The sequence below is a fragment of the Doryrhamphus excisus genome, chromosome 15 (assembly GCF_030265055.1).
Source record: "Doryrhamphus excisus isolate RoL2022-K1 chromosome 15, RoL_Dexc_1.0, whole genome shotgun sequence".
Lineage (NCBI taxonomy): Eukaryota > Metazoa > Chordata > Actinopteri > Syngnathiformes > Syngnathidae > Doryrhamphus > Doryrhamphus excisus.
Window position 1 is genome coordinate 2,889,787 of NC_080480.1, and position 26,351 is coordinate 2,916,137.

The 26,351-nt window shown below is 37.3% G+C and overlaps 1 protein-coding gene across 2 annotated transcripts in view; it reads right to left on the bottom strand.

The window, feature by feature from the left end:
- Positions 1–26,351, bottom strand: part of clec16a (C-type lectin domain containing 16A) — a 41,004-nt gene that overhangs the window by 9,372 nt on the left and 5,281 nt on the right. Inside the window, exons 6-19 of one of the 2 annotated variants that reach the window (XM_058048363.1) lie at positions 25,419–25,524; positions 19,274–19,397; positions 18,083–18,257; positions 17,959–18,009; positions 17,029–17,145; positions 8,114–8,447; positions 5,892–6,003; positions 5,710–5,810; positions 5,510–5,629; positions 4,386–4,495; positions 2,815–2,859; positions 875–925; positions 676–804; positions 457–577 (exon numbers count right to left, since the gene is read on the bottom strand). In XM_058048363.1, the coding sequence (XP_057904346.1) occupies positions 457–577; positions 676–804; positions 875–925; positions 2,815–2,859; positions 4,386–4,495; positions 5,510–5,629; positions 5,710–5,810; positions 5,892–6,003; positions 8,114–8,447; positions 17,029–17,145; positions 17,959–18,009; positions 18,083–18,257; positions 19,274–19,397; positions 25,419–25,524 (1,696 nt within the window). Of the gene's footprint in view, positions 1–456; positions 578–675; positions 805–874; positions 926–2,814; positions 2,860–4,385; positions 4,496–5,509; positions 5,630–5,709; positions 5,811–5,891; positions 6,004–8,113; positions 8,448–17,028; positions 17,146–17,958; positions 18,010–18,082; positions 18,258–19,273; positions 20,361–23,579; positions 24,556–25,418; positions 25,525–26,351 lie in introns of those variants that run through there. The other variant, XM_058048364.1, reaches the window with a different exon arrangement.

Sequence of the window (26,351 nt, forward strand, 5' to 3'; positions counted from 1 at the left end):
CATAGGTATGAATGTGAGTGTGAATGGTTGTTTGTCTATATGTGCACTGTGATTGGCTGGCCACCAGTTTAGGGTGTACCCCGCCTCTCGCCCCAAAGACAGCTGGGATAGGCTCCAGCACCCCCCGCGAAAATGAATGAATGGAGGACTGTCATGGCTGCCGTAACTCCACTGTGAGTAAAATGGTGTAAAAAATGGCTTATTTTCTCATATGATGTCATTTCTATTGGGTAATACAAGTATAAATGTGAATATAGGGTTGTTATTTCATGTCTAGAGCTCTCTAATAATGTTATAAGTAGAAGGGCAAGATATAATAGATTTCAAGGAGCATTATCTTTGTTAAGAATACTTGATCTATGTCATCTTGAATCCGAGTCTGTACCTAATGAAGTGACCCTGGGTCTGCATTAAATCAAGCTCAAATCAATCATGTGGCAGGTTTGTGGATCTTACTGAGGTCTAAGACGTCGTCGGTCTTGATGAGGTCCTCGGGTCTGGTCAGAGGCAGCTGAGTCTCCGGTTCTCCTTGAAGCTGCAGTGATAGCGATCGCAGCATGAAGAACACACGTATGGCCTGGATAAGGATGCGGAGAGGAGAAGATCCACAGCAAAAAAAAATGTGAACACATGAGATCCGAGTTGAGATGAAATCCACTGAGTGATTTAACGCACCCTGCGCGTCTTCTCCACATCGCCGCAAGGCAACCTCTTGACAAAATCGATGCCAGTCAGAGGCGTGCCGGTGGGTGGCAGCAGTATGGAGGCGTCCATCATTAAATACTCCACATTCAGTGGTTTGCTCTGAAATGATCACCGCTTTAATGCCAAACAAATACGTGCCATTTTGTTAGGAATGGAAAGGGCAACTTACTGTCATGCTCCTGTACTCATCTTCAAACATGTCCAGAAAGATCTCCTCACCCTGCAGTGCAAATATGTCTTTTGTATGAATGCAGCTATGTACACAAAGCATGCTATTTGCAATTAGCGTCTAAAGGTCAGTGAGAGTTTTGCATTAAAAAAGAAAGCTTTTTTTATATCAGGTTCTATACCCAATTGCACATGTTGTATGTTGTTATGTATGATATAAATAACATAACAATTATGTTGTTACTGTTAGACTGTACATGTTAGCATATGATGATAATCATCTTTAGTTGCATCTAAACAGGTAATACACTGATTTGTGTATACTTGAAAAATATTGCAATGCTACAGTACTGTTTTTTTTTTTTTTCAGAACAAGAAAAAAAGGACAACTAAGAAGATTTTTTTTATGCAAAAATTTTTTGTTTATGTTCTGATTGAAGGAATTTATACAACACTTATTATTTTGGTATGCAAAAAGACTTTTACTTTAACCCTTAGATGCATAAGTGGGTCAAAAATGACCCGGTTAGGTTGTTTTCTGAAAATTTTTTTATCATTTCATATTCCAGGTATTGCTCAAAAAATATGTTTTTGATATCATGCCATTCACATTTTTAACTTTTAAGAATTTTTTGTTTTTGTGTTACTACCCCAACCTCCCATAAGTGGGTCAAAAATGACCCGGTCAGGTTGTTTCCTTGAAATATCTTTGTAATGAAATTTTTTTTATCATTTCATATTCCAGGTATTCCTCAAAAATAATATTTTTGATATCATGCCATTCACATTTTTAACTTATCTTTTATACATTTTAAGAAATTTTTGTTTTTGTGTTACTACCCCAACCTTCCATAAGTGGGTCAAAAATGACCCGGTCAGGTTGTTTTCTTGAAATATCTTCATAATGAAAGTTTTTTATAATTTCATATTCCAGGTATTCCTCAAAAAACATGTTTTTGATATCATGCCATTCACATTTTTAATACATTTTAAGAATTTTTTGTTTTTGTGTTACTACCCCAACCTTCCATAAGTGGGTCAAAAATGACCCGATCAGGTTGTTTTCTTGAAATATCTTTGTAATGAAAAATTGAAAAATCATATTTTTGATATCATGCCATTCACATTTTTAACTTACCTTTATGCAACACATAATGAATGGGGGGGGGGGGGGACTATATATTTTACACGTAACAGTCCACCTGGTATTATTGTATCTGTAAAATTGTCATGCAATCTGCTATTATTATTTAATATTTTATATTTAAATATTTTTAAAATAATAAAATATTATAATAATTACAATAAAATTAAAAAATAATTATTATATTATTATGTAAAATATGCAAATATAATAATATTATATATAATTAATATAATAATTAGCATTCATATAATAATTATAATAATCATAATAGTTCTAATAATAATTATAATAATCTAATAATCTAATAATAATAATAATAATAATAATAATTATTATTATTATTATTATTATTATTATTATTATTATTATTATGTCCTTGTGTCCCTTTTTTCAGGAGCACTTTGTAAACAACAGACCATGTCAAAAAACGAAATTGATACAACCATCAAAAGGTTGGCTCAGGCCATGATGCCAGGTTGTATGTTGAGTTTAAATGAAATACTTTGGAAAGATTGGGCGGGCCGTATTCAAACACTTGGCGGGCCGGATGTGGCCCCCGGGCCGTAGTTTGCCCACCCCTGCTCTAGTGCATGTAAGGGTTAAACATAATATACATAGTGTATAATACGTTATTCCCTGGTGGGTGGCTTTCTGTTACAATATTATGGGAAGCGTGCCATCCTTTGATTGACTGCTTGCTATTCTAATTCCACTCTTCCCACTTGCGCTCTTTGTGTACATTAGTGGTTTGTGAAAGTACACTGTGTGTACTAGTTGATGGGGGCGACACTCACCTTGTAGAATCGCCGGAGTAAGTGCAGACTTTCTTCTCTCGCTCCCTGTGACAAACAGAGGAAGAGTTTTCACATAGAATCATAGAATCATAACAACAATTAGAACCGGATCCGCTTTGACCGGCTTTAATTCCTGCAAATCTGCAGGGCTTATGAATAGGAATCTGTTTTGGACGTTTTCTGCTACGCCCTTTGCAGGTAATGCATGTTCAAGCGCATCCCATGTAACACAAAACAACTATTGCAGTATAAAGTTTTATTACGAACTGAGGTGCCAAAAGAAACTGAAAAAAAAAACAGTCCAAATGTAATCAATAATTCATTAAAACAATAAAAGGTAACACAAACATGGAAACGCCTTCTTCCTGTAAATCAATGGAGTAGAAGATGAGGTAGACTGCATCAAAATGATACAGGAAGTACTACAAAAAATACATGAGGAAGTAGTTCAGAGTGCCAAGAAGATCAAAGTATGTCGATATCTTCCTGCTTCTCAATACCGATAACGATTTTCATGGAATGTTCCTCTTCCTCTGAAACAGCCCCACACAGAGGACACCATGCTTCTTTACAAGTGAGCTGACAAATGAAGGAGCGCTTGATTTGTGCTGCCTGACTCGCCTCCAGCCCTGAATGGGTAATCTTGCCTCATTCATTCATTCATTTTCTACCGCTTTTTCCTCACGAGGGTCGCGGGGGGTGCTGGAGCCTATCCCAGCTGTCTTCGGGCGTAAGGCGGGGTACACCCTGGACTGGTCGCCAGCCAATCACAGGGCACACATAGACAAACAACCATTCACACTCACATTCATACCTATGGACAATTTGGAGTCGCCAATTAACCTAGCATGTTTTTGGAATGTGGGAGGAAACCGGAGTACCCGGAGAAAACCCACGCATGCACGGGGAGAACATGCAAACTCCACACAGAGATGCCCGAGGGTGGAATTGAACCCTGGTCTCCTAGCTGTGAGGTCTGTGCGCTAACCCCTAGACCACCGTGCCGCCCAATCTTGCCTCAATGGAGCTTTTTTTTTAAAATGTATTTTTAGTGTATTGCGGACACTTTTCTGTTACTAATACTTTCTGTCATGTCTGTAAGTAATGTGCAACTATAATAATATGACTAAGATGTGGTATTTCTGACAGCGGTGTTGTTTATGTAGCACACTCATTATGTCAATGTTGGGTATGGTACAGTAACTGCGTGGTAGATGTGTCGGCCAAAGACCAAATATAGACCAAAGTATGATTTTTCCAGTTTATTTTTGGTCTAATTTTGGTGTTAAAATACAGCTGAGCTGTGTGATGTGTCCAGGCATCATGTCATGGATTAAAGGTGTCTACTTCCTGAACATTTTTTGGTATCCATATACCAAATTATTTTGGCTTTTGTAGTTTTAGCTTGTTGGTGTAAATATTTCTCCTTCCCACTGGGTTTCACAGAGCCATGACATTTGATGTCCTCTGTGAGCTGGAGCCTTCACCAGTGGGCTTTTGGCACGAGTCAGGAAACAGTCATGAGAGAAATATGAGTTATTGTTACACACTGTGTGTTGTGCGTGACATACCTCCAGACAGGCCAGATGAACGTCTTTGATTATACACTGACTTCCAGACAACACTGATTGTTTTAACAAAAGGCAGCTGAGCTCCAGGGTAGCAAGGCGCACCCTGCCATCTAAACACAAGAAAAACACAAAAACATTTAATAATTAATGTATTAATTTATTGTTAATTAATGTATTATTTATTATTATTATTAATAATAATTTATTATTAATAATAGCATTTTTATTAATAATATTTTATTATTAATTTTAATTAATTTATTATTATTTATTATTAATAATAACAATTTATTATTATTAATAGCGGATTTGTATTAATATTTTTATTATTTTTTTTCAGCAAGGCGCACCCTGCCATCTAAACACAAGAAAAACACAAAAACATTTAATAATTAATGTATTAATTTATTGTTAATTAATGTATTATTTATTATTATTAATAATAATTTGTTATTAATAATCACATTTTTATTGATAATATTTTATTATTAATTTTAATTAATGTATTATTATTTATTATTAATAATAACAATTTATTATTATTAATAGCGAATTTGTATTAATATTTTTTATTAATATTTTTTTCAGCAAGGCGCACCCTGCCATCTTAACACAAGAAACACAAAAACAATTAATAATTAATTATTCTCAATTTATTATTAATTAATGTATTATTTATTATTAATAATAATAATTTATTATTAATAATAGCATTTTTTATTAATAATATTTTTACAGCAATGTGCACCCTGCCATCTAAACACAAGAAAAACACATTTTTTAAAAACAATTAATTATTATTAATTTATTATTATTCATTATTAATAATAATCATTTATTATTATCAATAATAGCAATTTTGTATTAATATTTTTTATTAATAATATTTTTACAGCAAGGCACACCCTGCCATCTAAACAGGAAAAACCCAAAACATTTTAATAATTATTAAATTATTAATAATTTATTTGTTATTATTTATTATTAACAATAATTTATTATTAATAATAACATTTTTTATTAATACAAGTATTAATAAAAAATATTATTATTATTAATAATAATGTACTGTATAATTCCAGCAAGGCATGCTTAGGGGTGCAAGTCCACATAGTGTATATCACCTGGCTGTGCTGCCTGGCTCATTACTCTGATGAGCCTCTCTGCAAGCACTAAACTGTAAGAGCTTCGTTCCTGGTCGGGAACCGGCAGCTGCAGCCTCTCTAGAAGATCGCAGTTTATACCTAAAAGAAAGACAAGCAGGATATTCATACAAGTAAAAGAAGCCTTAAATAAAAGTCCAATAAAAGAATAAAAGGCCGACCTTTACTGTGTGAAACCGCATATAACAGGCAGAGTACAAACAGGGCATGGTAGTCATCATCAGTGCAGTCCAGGGCGCTGTACACCATGTCTAAGAACGGCCTGAGGGACGAGGAGAGGATCAAATCAGGTTTTTGGTTTTTTTTTTTTTCTCGTCACCGTTGGGACGTAATTATCATGTACCTGCTTCTTTGCGTGTGTGAGCGGGTGGCTGCTGCGGTCTTCTCTTCATCCGTGATGTTCTGTTCGGTCAGCTCCGTCACTTTACACGTCTCCATCACCACCATCTCGATCTCTATGTGCGCAAACACAGACAAGTTGCATGCATATGTGATATCATGTAAAACTGTTTTTTATATGCATTTAAATCTTATATGAATATGAATTGATGAATATAGTTTTCCACAATAAAAGGAAAACACTACATTTGGTAATTTGTATTATTTGTTGCTGTCAGAAAATATGCATTCAAATACATACATTTCTGTACAGACTCTTAAAAATAAAAAAGCCATCAGTCAAAGTGAAGGAGGACTCAGGCTTGGATGAACAGTGGAATCTCACAAGTCAACACTTTTGGATGCACAAGTATGAATTTTTCAGGAAAAAGATTTTTCCATTTTTATAAGACAGCAGCGTAACCTCACAGTTATGGAAACTATGAAAAGATTACCGCATGGTGTGTGCTTTGAGCAACAGTTATGAAAAGTAAGACCAAGTTAATCACAGCTGCAACAATTTCTCTACAAATCAGTGATTAATCAGTGAACACGACAACTGTTCATGTTTTGATTTAAAATGTAAATATCCGTATTTCAGGATCTGAAATGTGAATATTTTGACATTTTCTTTGTCGTCCTTGAAAAACAGAACTATTTTCTTTGTGTTTTCAGCAGAGCAAAATATTCACACACACACATCAGATTTGACTTTGGCGGACATTTTTTACTCTGTTTGCATTTGCGGAATTTGGTCAATTCAGGCCAGCGTCAGTGTCAAAAATGCAGCAAAATGCAGGTTTTGCAATATATTATGTTCTATGTGAAGTATTTCTATAATGCCTCATATATGGTCATATATCTCATATCGTTTCATATTATCTGCATACTGTATTTGTATATAACTCTGGGTAAAACTGTTGATTTTGTTAATACTTGGGTTGTTTATATTGTTTATTTTACTATATTGTGTATTTTGTACTACTCAACTGATTTTGTACTTTTGCAAATTTCCCCACTGAGGGATGAATAAAGGCATATCTTATGCTTTTTTTTTTTTAATTGACCCGACGCACTTTCTAAAAAAAAAAAAAAAAAATTTTTTAAAGCATTGACAAATCTACCAAAATATTCCAAGAATAAATATTCATTCATTTTGTAACGCTTTTCCTCATGAGGGTCGCGGGGGTGCTGGAGCCTATCCCAGCTGTCTTCAGGGCGAGAGGCGGGGTAAACCCTGGACTGGTGGCCAGCCAATCACAGGGCACATATAGACAAACAACCATTCACACTCACATTCATACCTATGGACAATTTGGAGTCGCTAATTAACCTAGCATGCATCTTGTTGGAATAATTTTACTTTATTTTAGTTTTATTGTGTGCGAGATTCATTGTTTTGTACCCCCCCCCCCCCCCCCAAGTGAGTGCACATTCTACCGCTTATCCTCACGAGGGTCATGGGTATGCTGGAGAGGCGGGGTACACCCTGGACTGGTGGCCAGCCAATCACAGCGCACATATAGACAAACAACCATTCACACTCACATTCATACCTATGGACAATTTGGAGTCGCTAATTAACCTAGCATGTTTTTGGAATGTGGGAGGAAACCGGAGTACCCGGAGAAAACCAAACGCATGCACGGGGAGAACATGCAAACTCCACACAGAGATGGCCGAGGGTGGAATTGAATCCTGGTCTAAGAATAAATATATAATAAAAAATTGGAAATCCATGACTTACTATGGGGTCAATTGTTTTGAAATCCAAACAAATCAAAGGTTGACCTTTAGAGATTCCACTGTGTTTGTCTTCAAAGACCCACACACACACACAGAGCAAGATTAAGAGACAGGCGGACAGGTGAGGAGCACAGGATGGATGTACGTCATTGCGGAAATGGACAGCTGACTTCTAATGGAGGACATGATGTATGATAAGTGGTAGCCATGGGAACCAAATCAAAGTGCCAAATAAGGGAGGCAGGAGGGCCTCATCCCAAAACTGGGCAAAGAGAACGTCTGAATGGAACTGTTCAGTGCTGATGTGCACTAATGTGGCAGAAAGAGCCAACACAAGAGCGCTCGTTTTTGGATAACCGGGGTGGTACCCCATGGCAGACCGCATCAGACTCACGGAGATGAACAAAGACAAAAAAACGATCCTGTTGTCTCGCAACTCACCTTCCGCCGCATCCCCACTCGCTCTGCTTCCCTTAGAACTCCCACCTGCTCCTACAAGATCTGTACCTTTTCCCTTCTCCCTCTCTCGGCCTCCCTCTCCTCCTCTGCTGCTGTTATCGTCCCAGCCCTCCTCTCCGCCTTCCCGACCACCGCCGCCGCCTGCTCCTCCTCCTCCTTGTGCTCCCCCAGCAACCCCGTCATCATCCTCTTCGCCCAGGTTCTTGTAGTTCGGTCTCTTTTGGGTCCTTTTGCGACCACGGTGGCGAGAAAGCTCCAGCGAGCGCTCCAAAGACTCTGGGGGCTTGGTGAAACGCCGTACCCCTCCTGAACTTGCCTGCAAGGAAGGGGAAGATGCATTGGAATTAGTTCATTATCCTGAAATTAAATCATTCGCTACCGGAAAGAGGTGATGATGCAACTCCATAATAGAAAAGAGCATGTTTGGTGCAGTTTTAAGCCGGAAAAAACAAGCCATATAGTGGCAGTAGTGGATTTTATAAGAACTGCAACTTTCCCATAGAAATACATGCTACACAGTGTTGTAGTTCATTCATTTTCTATCGCTTTTTCCTCACGAGGGTCGCGGCGGATGCTGGAGCCTATCCCAGCTGTCTTTGGGCGAGAGGCGGGGTGGCCTCACATTCATACCTATGGACAATTTGGAGTCGCTAATTAACCTAGCATGTTTTTGGAATGTGGGAGGAAACCGGAGTACCCGGAGAAAACCCACGCATGCACGGGGAGAACATGCAAACTCCACACAGAGATGGCTGAGGGTGGAATTGATCCCTGGTCTCCTCGCTGTCTGCACGCTAACCACTCGACCGCCGTCCCGCCCAGTGTTGTAGTGTTAAAAGAAATTATGCATAGAGAGGAAATCATGGTGTTATATTTGTAAATACATTATTTTCATGTAAAATATTTTTTTGTGTTGTTTATGTTTATATTTTGGCTAAATAAATAAATAAATATTAATAATATATAAATTATTATTATATATATAATATAAATAAATAAATAAGTACCCATCCATCTATTTTCTATGCCGCTGATGAGGGTTGCGGGTCATCAGGCAAGAGGCGGGGTACACCCTGGACTGGTGGCCAGCCAATCACAGGGCACATATAGACAAACAACCATTCACACTCACATTCTCAACGTTATTTTTCCCCATAAAATTGCTGTGTTATTCTCATGAAATTTAAACTTTTACTCATTTGATTGCAACTTTTTCTTTTAATATTTTAATTTTTTTTTAAATCTAAAATTACTGCAGATTTTTCTTGTTCAATTATGTATATTTTTAGAATATGCCGATATAAACTTTGTAGTTCAACCATAGTTCTATGGCTTGGCTATTATGCATACGCAAATATGGCAAAACAAACAACCATTCACACTCACATTCATACCTATGGAAAATTTGGAGTCGCCCCGGAGAAAACCCACACACGCACAGGGAGAAGATGCAAACCACTCATCCACCGTGCAGTCGGCTAAATGTAGCGCATATGGCTAAGTTCTTATCAAAGTGAAAGTTGTGCGTCACAAAAAGCTTTTTTGATGAGAACTGATATTTTGCTGAAACTTACCGATGTTCTACTAAAGTACGGTGGTCAAGTGTAGAAACAAACCTTTTTTTTTTGTCATGAAAGTCTAACCTTTCTTCCACAAATGAATGAGTTAAAATAGCTTAGTATACCTGGAACTCGGCGTTCTTACTGTCATGTACCCCAATTAATAAACTGTGATGTAATGTATGCATTAAAGTGCTCGTGAAACCAAAACAGATTAATTTTGCTATTTTTTACATGCAAATGATAATCATAACTTCATTTCAGGTTGTTTACTGGTGGGTGACATCACATTGGCAAAAACCTTTCATGAAGTGAATATTTTTTATTGCTTTATTTTTGTTATTTTTACAGAAGGTGCACTCACAGCCCAGAGACGCTTTTCAAGAAAGCAATATAAATACCACATAACCTTGAAATGGTAGCTATTTACACGCTAGACGCTCTCTTACAGTAAATTGCGACTGATGTGTCAGGTTGTTCACGCTACATCACTGATGCAGAGACACTGACCGGCAAACACGGCACTCAACCACACGCAGACACAAAGGAAACAGCTGGCCTGCATAGATAAGAACTTGGTGAGAGGATATGAAGTGTCTTACAGTAAAACCGAGTAATGCTGATAATAATTATTTGCTTAATTTGCTCAAAGGCGATAGTGAGTATGCATGCGGTGAACCCGTCAGGACTGCAGATAAAGGGAGAAGGGTTTCAGCTTAACCAGGGTTCTCAAACATGCGGCCCCGCGGGCCAAATGTGGCCCGCAGGACACTAGTTTGAGGCCCCCCGCCTTGATATGAAAGTTTAATGTTAGTGCGGCCTGTGCAAGTTTGATATGGATGCTGTATGGTATCATGTACTCAGAAAAAAATATTACGTTTGATTAATGTTCATGTTAAAGGTTAAATAACTGTTAATAGATATCCTCCCTATCCGTGTGGAAGTGGTAAGTTTTTGGGTTTGATATGGATGCTGTATGGTATCATGTACCCAGTAAAAAATTATTACGTTTGATTAATGTTCATGTTAAAGGTTAAATAACTGTTAATAGTTATCCTCCCTATCCGTGTGGAAGTGGTAAGTTTTTGGGTTTGATATGGATGCTGTATGGTATCATGTACCCAAAAAAAAATATTACGTTTGATTAATGTTCATGTTAAAGGTTAAATAACTGTTAATAGTTATCCTCCCTATCCGTGTGGAAATGGTAAGTTTTTGGGTTTGATATGGATGCTGTATGGTATCATGTACCCAGAAATTTTTTTTTACGTTTGATTAATGTTCATGTTAAAGGATAAATAACTGTTAATAGTTATCCTCCCTATCCGTGTGGAAGTGGTAAGTTTTTGGGTTTGATATGGATGCTGTATGGTATCATGTACCCAGAAAAAATTATTACGTTTGATTAATGTTCATGTTAAAGGTTAAATAACTGTTAATAGTTATCCTCCCTATTCGTGTGGAAGTGGTAAGTTTTTGGGTTTGATATGGATGCTGTATGGTATCATGTACCCAGTAAAAAAAATTACGTTTGATTAATGTTCATGTTAAAGGTTAAATAACTGTTAATAGTTATCCTCCCTATCCGTGTGGAAGTGGTAAGTTTTTGGCTATTTAAGTTGAAAGGAAATAACTCGAAGGCTAACGTTTAGGTCGCTCGCTCTCTAGTTTGCGAGTTAGCATGTGTCTCAAGACCCTGCAGTTTCGCAATACGTTGTAAATAAAATAAGTATAAATGTGACTATAGTCGTGTTTTGTCATGTCTACAGGGCTCTAATAATGCTTTGTTCATTTTAATCTGAAAAAAATAATTTGTCTACCCACCAACTATATGTGGTTTCTTAAGTTTTTATTATTATTATTATATTTATTTATTACTGATTGATTGATTTCCTTATTCTTAATTTGTTTATTTATTTTTCATCTTATTTTGTGCAGAAAAATAAAAATTAAGATATTTGAGAACAGTGGAATGTTTTATCAGAGCTTTTATTGTAGAAAATCGGAACCAAAGCACTGAAAAAGTTTGTATATTTTTCTGTTTTTAATAAAGGCGTTTTTTGGAAAACCTGATGCGGCCCAGCCTTGCCCAGACCCTAGCTCCAGTGGCCCCCAGGTAAATTGAGTTTGAGACCCCTGTTTTAGTGTGTTATTCCGGCCTTGTTGATCCAGTTACATTTTGATAAATGTTTTTTGTTAATTAATCATAATTCGGATGATTTGGTCTTCACAGACGTGTGAGTTCTGCGTCAGTGCAGGTGGTCACATTGCACTTCCTGTAACGCGTCAAAAAAGCAGATCAGATGATGACATTAGTATTGCAACATGTGCCTTTTATGGAAATTTCTCATGCATGTGCTTACAACACATACATATACATGTCTGTGGCATGTTCCTCGTTAACCAGAAAGAGATTGGTGTGTTTCTATGTGTCTCTCTTAAGCACCGTGACCTCCATTAATTTCTCAGCATCGGCACAAGAGCGTGAGCGGTTTACCAGAACATAGTCATCTAACACGTGTAGCCCACGCAAAAGATACTAGTCTGTGGTTTGATGTGCACGTTGCAGCCACTATACAGTGCAATCCCACAGGTTTCACGGCTTCCTTTCACTCACTTGCCTCCGGAAGCATTCAGAGTTCGACACTGGCTTCAGTTATCGGCTCTTTGACCTCGGTTTGGAATCACATGCTTTAATTATGTTACATTAAATATGTTATTTATGTCATTTATTGACTTGCAGATTGGCAATTAATGTTTTTTTTCCCACATTGAGCTAATAAGGACAAGCAGTGTAGAAAATGAATGAAAGTCAACATAGACGTCGTATTATGACGCACCGGGTATAAAGAATTAAAGTAATATTTGTCAAAAGTCACATTAAAAAAGGGGTTTGAACACGCAAGTTCTGAGATTGATATGAGATAGTAGTCCGATATCAGAAAAAAAAAACGAGTAATGGATTATTAATGCTAATGCTAATGCTAATTAATGCTAGCTTTTTAATAGTTAAAGCCATGACTGTCTGTTGTGTCCCTGCAGTGATCCCGTAGCCTGCACATTTCAGTTGAACAAATGTGGCGTAAACAAACAGTAATCGCAATGGAGATGTGACTATAGGGGTGTTATTTCGTGCCTGCAGGGCTCTAATAATGCTAAAATATTTGAATACACAAGTTCTGAGATTGATGTGAGATAGCAGTCCGAAATCAGAAAAAAGAAAAAAAAAACGAGTAATGGATTATTAATGCTAATGCTAATGCTAATTAATGCTAGCTTGTTAATAGTTAAAGCCACGACCGTCTGTTGTGTCCCTGCAGTGATCCCGTAGCCTGCACATTTCAGTTGAACAAATGTGGCGTAAACAAACAGTAATCGCAATGGAGATGTGACTATAGGGGTGTTATTTCGTGCCTGCAGGGCTCTAATAATGCTAAAATATTTGAATACACAAGTTCTGAGATTGATGTGAGATAGCAGTCCGAAATCAGAAAAAAAAAAAAAAACGAGTAATGGATTATTAATGCTAATGCTAATGCTAATTAATGCTAGCTTGTTAATAGTTAAAGCCACGACCGTCTGTTGTGTCCCTGCAGTGATCCCGTAGGCCTGCACATTTCAGTTGAACAAATGTGGCGTAAACAAACAGTAATCGCAATGGAGATGTGACTATAGGGGTGTTATTTCGTGCCTGCAGGGCTCTAATAATGCTAAAATATTTGAATACACAAGTTCTGAGATTGATGTGAGATAGCAGTCCGAAATCAGAAAAAAAAAAAAAAACGAGTAATGGATTATTAATGCTAATGCTAATTAATGCTAGCTTGTTAATAGTTAAAGCCACGACCGTCTGTTGTGTCCCTGCAGTGATCCCGTAGCCTGCACATTACAGTTGTGGTGTAAACAAACAGTAATCGCAATGGAGATGTGACTATAGGGGTGTTATTTCGTGCCTGCAGGGCTCTAATAATGCTAAAATATTTTATTTAACTTCACTTATCATGGTCAAGTGTGCAACCAATTCACCATGAGAGATGACTGTACTTGGGTTCCCAGCAGCACTTCGAGCTAATCCTCCGGCTAAATCTACACAAACAAAAACAGTGCGGCCCATACTTTAACATATTCATCTTTTGTCTGAATATATTCGGGAAACTACTGCTTCCGGCACGTGAATGCTGAGAAAGTGTAACACACACACACACACACACACAAAGTGTACATGCATGTGTTTATGTGCCGCATAGTTCCTTGTGTGCTCGGCGGTTTGTGTTCGCTAAAGAGGTAGGGTGAAATAGGGCATCTGAGTTTCAGTTTGAGCTCAAGTATCTTCATGTGTCTCAAAACATGGGAGACATTCTCGTGGTCATTAGAAGGTTAAGATCAGGGGTCTCAAACTCAATTTACCTGGGGGCCACTGGAGCTAGGGTCTGGGCAAGGCTGGGCCGCATCAGGTTTTCCAAAAAAAAAAACAAACAAAAAAACGCATTTATTAAAAACAGAAAAATATACAAAATTTTTCAGTGCTTTGGTTCCGATTTTCTACAATAAAAGCTCTGATAAAACATTCCACTGTTCTCAAATATCTTAATTTTTATTTTTCTGCACAAAATAAGATGAGAAATAAATAAACAAATCAAGAATAAATAAAATCAATCAATCAGTAATAAATAAATATAATAATAATAAAACGGCAAATAATAAAAACTTTAGTTGGTGGGTAGACAAATTATTTTTTCATATTAAAATGAACAAAGCATTATTAGAGCCCTGTAGACATGACAAAACACGACTATAGTCACATTTATACTTTTTTTATTTACAACATATTGCGCAACTGCAGGGTCTTGAGACACATGCTAACTCGCAAACTAGAGAGCTAGCGACCTAAACGGTAGCCTTCGAGTCATTTCCTTTAAACTTCAATAGCCAAAAACTTACCACTTCCACACGGATAGGGAGGATAACTATTAACAGTTATTTAACCTTTAACATGAACATTAATCAAAAGTAATATTTTTTTCTGGGTACATGATACCGTACAGCATCCATATCAAACCCAAAAACTTACCACTTCCACACGGATAGGGAGGATAACTATTAACAGTTATTTAACCTTTAACATGAACATTAATCAAAAGTAATATTTTTTTCTGGGTACATGATACCATACAGCATCCATATCAAATATTAAACTTTTATATCAAGGCGGGGGTCTCAAACTAGTGTCCTGCGGGCCACATTTGACAAATTGACAACAAAAATGGAGGTTCCAATGTACGTATGTGTTAAATTGTCCACACTTTTAAAGCCTGCTGCTTCTGAATACATAAACACAGTAGGTGTCAGACTCGGGTTTGTGTACAGATGCTCCCTCTGTTGTGGTCGACCCGACCAGCACTGTTATAACACTTCAGCGCCTCGCGTTCACTGAAAAGGTAGGCTGCTTCTGAAAAAGCGGCGCTTAGCGGACGCACGCAGTGAGGTGAACAACCGCGAAGGTTCTCAGAAATGCTGTCTGCGTACGAGGCTAACACCCACCCTACTACAAAAACAGATGGTCAAAACCAAAGAAAGCAGAGGTGGAAGGCTTACGGGGGTGGGGGGCTGTCTAAATTTGAAAATGACAGAAGGGGGGGATGAGTTAGGAAAGGTGAGCGTGTGGCAGAGAGAAAGAATCAAGAAGCTATTTTATTTGCATGTTTCTGCACTGATTAGGGACTATGAATTAGGGAATAAAAAGTAGATACGACCCCCACCCACATCTTATAACCAGCTTGTGGGTCTGTGTGTGTTGCATATTAATGATGGGTAACTATGCACACAACAATTTATATAAGTATTTAGCAAATATTGGTTGCTTATTAATCAAGTCTATAATTAGAGTTTCTATTTTGACCACTTAACGCACGGGGCCAAAAACGTACCACTTCCACACGGATAGGGAGGATAACTATTAACAGTTATTTAACCTTTAACATGAACATTAATCAAACGTGATAATTTTTTTCTGGGTACATGATACCATACAGCATCCATATCAAACCCAAAAACTTACCACTTCCACACGGATAGGGAGGATAACTATTAACAGTTATTTAACCTTTAACATGAACATTAATCAAACGTGATCATTTTTTCTGGGTACATGATACCATACAGCATCCATATCAAACCCAAAAACTTACCACTTCCACACGGATAGGGAGGATAACTATTAACAGTTATTTAACCTTTAACATGAACATTAATCAAACGTAATAATTTTTTTTTCTGGGTACATGATACCATACAGCGTCCATATCAAACCCAAAAACTTACCACTTCCACACGGATAGGGAGGATAACTATTAACAGTTATTTAACCTTTAACATGAACATTAATCAAACGTAATAATTTTTTCTGGGTACATGATACCATACAGCATCCATATCAAACCCAAAAACTTACCACTTCCACACGGATAGGGAGGATAACTATTAACAGTTATTTAACCTTTAACATGAACATTAATCAAACGTAGTAATTTTTTTCTGGGTACATGGTACCATACAGCATCCATATCAAACTAAGATTTAAACTTTCATATCAAGGCGGGGGCCACAAACTAGTGTCCTGTGGGCCACATTTGGCCCGCGGGCCGCGTGTTTGAGACCCCAGACTTAACGGGAACCTATTATGCTTATTTTGGGCCCTTTGTATTGAGTTATGGACTCCTATAGAGCAGCGTCACACAATAACTCCCACAGAAATCGTTCGAGATCTTCCAGAATCTGCACCTATTCCAGCTGTATTTCCTTGGATTTCTCCAAAAATGGTCCATTTTAATTTATTACACACACAACCCGCCTCCGGGCACGCCCACTCTGCTGTGATTGGTCGCACTCAGCTTGTAGCCGGGCACGCCCATGTAAGGAAGTCGCCGGCTCCACCCAGCCAAGGCTCAAAAGGGAAGTCACAGGGAGCCCGTGTTAGGACAAAAAACTGAAACTGAGCGTTCAGAGCCAACGGACTCTGGACTGGTGGCCAGCCAATCACAGGGCACATATAGACAAACAACCATTCACACTCACATTCATACCTATGGTCAATTTGGAGTCGCTAATTAACCTAGCATGTTTTTGGAATGTGGGAGGAAACCGGAGTACCCGAAGAAAACCCACGCATGCACGGGGAGAACATGCAAACTCCACACAGAGATGGCCGAGGGTGGGATTGAACTCGGGTCTCCTCGTTGTGAGGTCTGCGTGCTAACCACTCGACCGCCGTGCAGCCCCTGCATTCTAACATGATTTGCTGAGTGTATCGATGTATGGAGAAAAATGCTTACGACCTACCGTGTTCTTGTGTGTGCTATGAAGGTCCATCTGCGGGATGAAGACGGACAGGTCTCCGTTAAGGATCACGTCGGCCAGGGCGTTGACGAGGGGCTGATAGTGGATGATCAGAAACACCTGGAACATGAGTGTAAAATATTGTGTTAGTTCACCAATCTTGTCAATCTTGAAATGGACCAATCAGAATCGTTTATTTAGACCGCGGTCCTAAGTCCACAGTCCGCGTTTTACCCACACCCGTTCTTGTTCGCGATGAACCAATCAGCGATCGTTTTGACTACGAAAACATCTATCATGGCGTCCCTGCCAACATCGTCTAATTCTTCAACGATGACCAAGGTGGAATCTTGTTAATCTTGAAATGGACCAATCAGAATGGTTTATTTAGACCGCGGTCGGTAGTCCACAGTCCACGTTTTACCCACACCCGTTCTTGTTCGCGATGAACCAATCAGCGATCGTTTTGACTACGAAAACATCTAACATGGCGTCCCTGCCAACATCGTCTAATTCTTCAACAATCACCAAGGTGGAATCTTGTCAATCTTGAAATGGACCAATCAGAATTGTTTATTTAGACCGCGGTTCGTAGTCCACAGTCCGCGTTTTACCCACACCCATTCTTGTTCGCGATGAACCAATCAGCGATCGTTTTGACTACGAAAACATCTATCATGGCGTCCCTGCCAACATCGTCTAATTCTTCAACGATGACCAAGGTGGAATCTTGTTAATCTTGAAATGGACCAATCAGAATGGTTTATTTAGACCGCGGTCGGTAGTCCACAGTCCGCGTTTTAACCACACCCGTTCTTGTTTGCGATCAACCAATCAGCGATCGTTTGACTACGATTGTTTGTCAATGTTCTGCAATGGAAAAAACCATTGCAGCCCATAGGGGGCTCCAAAATGTCATTTAAGGTTGCTTACTTGAGAGAGCAGGTAGAGGGACACCTGAGGGTTGATCTTTCGCTCATCAGACTGAAGAAAAAAAATAATAATAATAACTGAAAAGGTCACATTCATAATTTGAGCTATTTGGGAACCGACTTACTGTTTCATGGCTGACCAATGAGTACACATAAAGGGGTAAGAAGAGGCGGTTGAGGAGGTGGTCGGTCAAAACGTCATTGAGGAATTCACAGTTGATGATGAGGATGTCGTTCAGGTAGTGAAGGTGGTCGAGGTGCTCGGCGACCAAGTCGCTTAACTTGCCTCGGTTCTTGTGCCTGAGAAAATAGCAGAGAGGATTTTTTTTTTTTTTTTATCATTTAAAACAGTGGTCTCAAACTCGCGGCCCGCAGGCCAAATGCGGCACGCGAGACGCTAATTTGAGGCCCCCCCACCTTGATAACAAAGTTTAATGTTGAAATGACAGCTTAAAGCTGTGTGCACACCGGACACAATTAACATGATTTTGCCCCGCCCATACTGTTACCATACCCTGTTTTGCTTCGGATTAGCAATGAAGCTAATGGCTTATGTGCTGGGTACAAATAAATACAGGAAATTATTTGGAATAAAAACGGAAAATACACGTCAAGATAAAGCATCTCATCAAACAAAGTTACGACGCTGCTCCCGGATGGAACCGAGTACGATGCTAACTTGCTAATTGTGTAAAATTATTACGTTTCATTAATGTTCATGTTATAAAGTTTAAATAACTGTTAATACTGTACATTTGAATCTGAAAAAAATAATTTCTCTACCAACTGTATGTGGTTTTGTACGTTTTTTCTTATTTGCTGTATTATTATCTTACTTATTTGTTACTGATTGATTGATTTAATGTCTTTATTCTTTATTTATTCATTTTTATCTTATTTTGTGTATAGAAAAATATTATAAATATTATTTATAATTATTATAATATATTTTATAAATAATATAAAAGATATTTGAGAACAGTGGAATGTTTTATCAGATATTTTGGTGTGGAAAACTGGAACCAAAGTACTGAAAAAGTGTAGCGTATAGCAGAAGCAAAAGCATTGAAGATAGTTTTTTTTATTGATTTTTTTTCTAGTTTTTAATAAATGTGGGTTTTTTTTTTAAAACCTCGCTCCGGTGGCCCCCAGGTAAATTGAGTTTGAGACCCCTGATTTAAAATGTCATATTATATGACATGTTCAGGGTCGGACATAACTGTCACTGAGGTGCTTCTAGGTGATTAAAAACAAAGAGCAAGGGTGACCCCTGGAGGCCATCCTTGAAAATACAATAAAAAGTACAGTGTGCTTACTCTTCATCGGTCTGCACGCACTTATCCAGTTCGATGACGTGGCTGCCGATGAACCAGACCAGGTTGCTGAAATACGGCACCGCCGTCTTATCTCGGATGTAGTGCAGCATGTGCTGGTTGTCCACTGAAGAGAACAGGAAGTTAGGGAGACTGCTCGTTAGCACGCATGCACACACTTCCCATATTCACACACACACACACACGCTGTGCGGCAAAAAAAAAAAGGACGACAAACTGACAGTGACAAACATAAAAAGCAAAAAAATCAATTAAAATAAAATAAAACAAAATTAAATAAAAATAAAATTAATCAAAATTAATTAACCGATTAACTACTTTGTCTTGCTAATATGACATTATCTTTCTTCCTAATATTACATGTTTATTTTTATAAAATTGGGGCTTTTGTCTCCACCCATTTTTATTTTTTTTTTTAATTTTCCAAACATTTCAATTAAAGTAATTTTTGTAAATTATCTTCTCATAATATTATGACTTTTTCACTCAACCTATTTTTTTTTAAATGACAACTATGGTGCTAATATGACATTATCTTTCTTCTTAATATTACATATTTATTTTTATAAAATTTTTATAAAATTTTTATACATTTTTTTTTTAATTTTCCAAACATTTCAATTGAAATAATTTTTTCTAAATTATATTCTCATAATATTATTACTTTTTTACCCAACCTATTTCTTTATGACAATTACAGTGCTAATATGACATTATCTTTCTTCCTAATATTACATGTTTATTTTCATAAAATTGGGGCTTTTTTCTCCACCCATTTTTATTTTTTATTTTTATTTTCCAAACATTTCAATTAAAGTAATTTTTGTAAATTATCTTCTCATAATATTATGACTTTTTCGCTCAACCAATGTTTTTTTTAAATGACAACTACGGTGCTAATATGACATTATGTTTCTTCCTAATATTACATGTTTATTTTCATAAAATTGGGACTTTTTTCTCATCATTAGAATATGACATTTTTCACTTAATATTTTGACTTTGTTCGTGTCAAATGACAGCTGTTTTGTTTTCATTTCTGCTCTTGTAATTTTGCTATTTCAACTTTCTTTTAAATTAAATAAAAATAAAATAAAATAAAATAAAATAAAATAAAATAAAATAAAATAAAATAAAATAAAATAAAATAAAATAAAATAAAATAAAATAAAATAAAATTAAATAAAATAAAATTAAATAAAATTAAATAAATCAAAATTAATTAACCGATTAACTATTTTGTCTTGTTATTTAGATGCAGTGATATTATTAATGCCAAATCTATGATTGGAACAAGTCACGCTACAAAGCTAAACAACGGTACAATTGTAATCGGCATCAAACCCGTGATGTAGCGAACTCGTCATCGCGCTGATCAGCTGAGAAGGCTTAACTACACGCTGATTGGACGCACATCAATTTCATGAATGATCGGGATTTAGACAAGACATTTAGCCTGGCTTCCAACCTCGTGGAACAGTTTAGTTCAGGCCCCAGTCTGGCCTAAAAAAGGCATGACTGGATGAATATGAATTTGAAGGGCACAACTTCAGAGAAATTGAATATACACCTAAAAGATGTGAATTGTACTTAAATTACACGGTGTCTTTGAATGCAACCTCTTTGCTCATAATAACAGCATAAAAACAGCAGTGCAATCCCGACATCGAATAAGATAAATAAACGCGTCTATAGTCCGTTCCCTCTGGGACAACACTTCCTCATTCTTGGAGGGTGCATTCAAAGACACTCGGAACATCACGACGTCTTAATTATGCTTATTAATGACGTGTACATAAACAAAAGATGTCTCTAATTGTATTTTCTGTAGGCTTTAATGCCAAGTGTATCGAATATTATTAATGACCTCACCTATTAAATACAGTTGAAATACAGTAAACCTCGGATATATCGGACTCTGATATATCGGAAATTCGCTCACAACGGACAGATAAAAAAGAACCAATTTTTCTGTAATGCATTTCCAATAAAAATTCATTGCATATATCGGATTTTTTTATAACGGATTTCGCCTATTTCGGACAAAAAATCTCCAGTCCCGTTCCAATGCATTTCCATTAAATTTCCCTCGCATATATCGGATGGCCGCATCGTGGCGCTCCGATTCGCCGAATCGTGACAGGCCGCTATACGACGTCATTTGCAGCGTTTGCAGCTGTCCAGGTACATTGGAAACATAGTCAAGGAAGTGCCTTTTTATAACGGATAAAATCCGATTTACGCATATACCGGATATAAATCCGATATATGCGTAAAACGGACATTTTCCGGTATACGCATATAACAGATTTCGCTTATATCGGACAAAACCAGTGGGAACAATTGAATCCGATATATCCGAGAGATTTACTGTACTAGCAAATGATAAAAAAGGCAGGCTTCGCTACACATAAAAAAAAAGACCAGAGCATATAAGGGAGCTATAATTTACGGTATATAATAGCGAATAAGCTAATAGCATGCTGTTGCTGTTTAAAAGGGAGCGTAATTTTAGCACTTTAGCTAAAAATAATTCAAGGTTTTTAAAAAAAGCTTCTCGGTGCCACACAATGTCGGACAAAACAACGTTAGAAGTACTTAAAACTGTCGAAATTCCATTTTTTTTGGATTTCGGGTAGAACACTGAATACACCACTGTGAGTTGAGTAATGATGTAATATGAGACCTTCAGGCAATAATAAAGGGAATAATAAAGGAGAAAAACACTACGAAATTGTCAAACATATCACCAAAATAGGAACCAATATGTGGAGTAACGGGTGGGGGGGGGGGTGCCAGAGGAGCCACTGTTCCACCAACAACTGAAAAACCGTTTAGCAAGGACGGCATGCACGTTTTCCTGTATGAATGTAGGTGGGTGACAACGAATGATTAATCGAAGTAGAGATCGCAAACAAAAACACACACACACACACACACACACACTGAAACACATACGACAGGGCTGGGTATCAGTAAAACTGACATGTGAGAGTTTTTTTTTTTTAATTTTTATTTTTTTATAATTTTTCGGTGGGTCAATTAGTGTGTTTATCGGCCTCACGTCACAGCAAACAAAGCTAGTTTCAGGAATACCCAGCCCGAGAATAAGACTGAATGAATGGAACCAACTTACATGAGACTGGATTAGGCAGATGGGGCGCGCAGAGGGAGGAGGAGGAGGAGGAGGAGGAGGAGAGACAAGGAAAGCAGGAGGTGTGGTTGTTGTGGGGTGGGGAGGGACGGGGAGGGGTAGGGAGGAGGACAAACACAGTGTTAATGTGGATACTGGGGTGGCTGTGGAGGGACAGAGGTTGACAGGAACGCCATTTATTTTTATTTTTTTTAACATATAAAACTGCCAGCAATATCACATCTGGTTATGGCAGCTTTCTATGAATTGATGTCAATATTTGGAGAAGATAAATAAAATGATTTTAGAGGATGTATGCCAAGGAATGTCCAAAATTTTGCCGCCTACGGCCACAAAAATGAAAGGAGCAACTCATGTATAGGTATGCTAGGAAATGATATATTGAACATTGGAAGATAAAACTGTGGAAAAGACTATTATTACCATAAACTATTATTATTATTATTATTATTTCCCCTCATTTTTATTATTTTTTTTAATTTTCCAAACATTTCAATTGAAATAATTTTTGTAAATTATCTTCTCATAATATTATGACTTTTTCGCTCAACCAATGTTTTTTTTTAAATGACAACTACGGTGCTAATATGACATTATCTTTCGTCCTAATATTACATGTTTATTTTCATAAAATTGTTTTTTTTCTCCACCCATTTTTAATTTTTTTTTATTTTCCAAACATTTCAATTGAAATAATTTTTATAAATTATCTTCTCATAATATTATGACTTTTTCGCTCAACCATTTTTTTTTTTTTTAAATGACAACTACGGTGCTAATATGACATTATCTTTCTTCCTAATATTACATGTTTATTTTTTTAAAATTTGGGCTTTTTTCTCCACCCATTTTTTATTATTTTTTTATTTTCCAAACATTTGAAATATTTTTTTTAAATAAACTTCTCATAATATTATGACTTTTTCGCTCAACCTATTTTTTTTAAATGACAATTACAGTGCTAATATGACATTATGTTTCTTCCTAATATTACATGTTTATTTTTATAAAACTGGGGCTTTTTTCTCGTCATTAGAATATGACATTTTTCACTTAATAATATTTTGACTTTATTCGTGTCAAATGACAGCTGTTTTGTTTTCATTTCTGCTGTTGTAATTTTGCTATTTCAACTTTCTTGTAAGTGACTTCATTCATTCCCACAATAATTGATTTTTGAGTGTGCGGCAGGCTGTAAAACGCCACAACTTGGACACCCCTGCATTAAACAGTTACATGTTTAACATTACAATCATGGAGAAAAAAAAGTGTTACAAGTTACAGTTGTTACAAAAGGAGTACATAGCAACAGGGTTGACTTGTTTTCAACCATAAATGACAAACATTGGATAAACCCACAATGCAATAAATGAGCACATTCTTCACTATAGCGTAGTAGGCCTTAGCCATAATGTGTACCTTTACCATTACGACACTGCTGGGGGGCGGGCGATAAATGGAGGTGTAAGCGGCACGGTGCAAAGGGTCACATGCAGGACAAGACAAGACCATTTCAGGGGTTTTCAGCCATTGCTAATATATTGCAGTAATACAGTATATATCGACGCAATGGTATGTTATGCAAAGTGAGAAAACGAGGCCAACTCTCTCGATTCACTGCCCGTCTGAGGCGGTGAACAGGCAGAGAGAGCAGCGATGAGACTGTGAAGCTGACACGGCGGAAAGCGACACTTTCCCGTTGTTGGCGCGCTGGCGACATCACCGCTGTTGCACTCTCGAAATGAGTTTTGTTCGGTAAAACATTGAATAACGTCAATAATAATTGGCTTTATGTTTGCACAACACAACCGCGTCTTAGCATGACAAGTCACATTAACGTGATTCTAAATTTAAGCCTGTGGGAACTAGGCCTGAAACGATAATGAATTAATTCATCACACAATAACTGAACATGAACGCTAATGTTGCTGGCATGTGCAGTCTGAACGGAGTGAGCCCTTTTGTCAGTCCTACAGACTTTGTCTCGGTATAGTCTTGTCTCGTGACACCCCTATTAGTTGGTATAGCAGTTAGTATTATAGCACAGGGGTGGGCAAACTTTTTGACTCGCGGGCCGCATTGATATGACAAAATTTACGGGGGGGGGGGGGGGGGGGGGGGCAGACTATATATTTTACACGTCACAGTCCACCTGGTATTATTGTATCTGTAAAATTGTCATGCAATCTGCTATTATTATTTATTATTTTATATTTATATTTAAATATTTTAAAAATAATAAAATATTATAATAATTACAATAAAATTAAAATAATAATTATTATATTATTATTATGTAAAATATGCAAATATAACAATAATATTATATATAATTAATATAATAATTAGCATTAATATAATAATTATAATAATCATAATAGTTCTAATAATAGTTCTAATAATCAAATAATCTAATTATTGTTATTATTATTATTATTATTAATATTATTATTATTATAATAATTATTATTATTATTATGTGCTTGTGTCTCTTTTTTCAGGAGCACTTTTGATCACAATTGATAAAACCATCAAAAGGTTGGCTCAGGCCATGATGCCAGGTTGTATGTTGAGTTTAAATGAAATACTTTGGAAAGATTGGGCGGGCCGTATTCAAACACTTGGCGGGCCGGATGTGGCCCCCGGGCCGTAGTTTGCCCACCCCTGATATAGCATGACCCATGCAGTGTAAGCCGTAAGCAAAGTGAAATACTTCTACAAAAAAAAAGGTGCAGAGGATCAATCAAAAGTGGCAAAATGTAGCAAAATGGCGTGTGCTGCAACAAGCTTTGACATCCAGCTTTAATCTACCGCACAGATTATTATAAATTTGACATCACACTTCATCTCGATATCATTTTTTGGCAGAGGTTGCATGTGTGGTTACCTGGCAGTCATGCTCATGCATCATAAAAAAACATTGGGAGGATCACGTGAAAAAAAAAAATGTGTGTATTGGCTCTCAAGACTCACCTTTGTAGACGTTGAGCGTGATGGTGCGGACCGCGATGCGGACCATGCTTTCAGGGTGGTTGAAGAACTTAATGGCCTCGGTGTACAGGGCAAAGTCATTAGTGTGCTGCGTGGGGGAGACAGAGAAGAGGCGCCTGTGAGCAAGGCACTCCTCGCACCAGAGAGACACACACACAGGACAGTATATTTGGGCGGCGGGGGTGGGGGGGTCATCGAGGGTCCACCCAGTCACTGTTAAGACATTTGACCCACGTTGCCTTCAGTGCTGTGCACGCTGTATATGAATGCAAATTAATGTTTGGTGGTGGTCGGAGAGGCCATAAATGTAAATTGGCAGCAAAGTATCCATCAGAGAAGCTGTGTCTACAGATATAGCTGCCACCACTAGGGTGTGACTGAAGAATGAATAAATAATGGCTTCACTAAACTTTGGCGTCTTATAAAAAGGCGCTATTTAAAATCAGTCCCTTATTATTATTTATCACAATTTAAATAGTACATAATACAGCAAACCTCGGATATATCGGAAATTCGCTCACAACGGACAGATAAAAAAGAACCAATTTTTCTGTAATGCATTTCCAATAAAAATTCATTGCATATATAGGATTTTTTATAACGGATTTCGCCTATTTCGGACAAAATCTCCAGTCCCGTTCCAATGCATTTCCATTAAATTTCCCTCGCATATATCGCATGGCCGCATCGTGGCGCTCCGATTCGCCGAATCGTGACAGGCCGCTATACGACGTCATTTGCAGCGTTTGCAGCGTTGCCTGCGCGTCCAGGTACATTGGAAACATAGTCAAGGAAGTGCCTTTTTATAATGGATAAAATCCGATTTACGCATATACTGGATATAAATCCGATATATGCGTAAAACGGACATTTTCCGGTATACGCATATAACGGATTTCGCTTATATCGGACAAA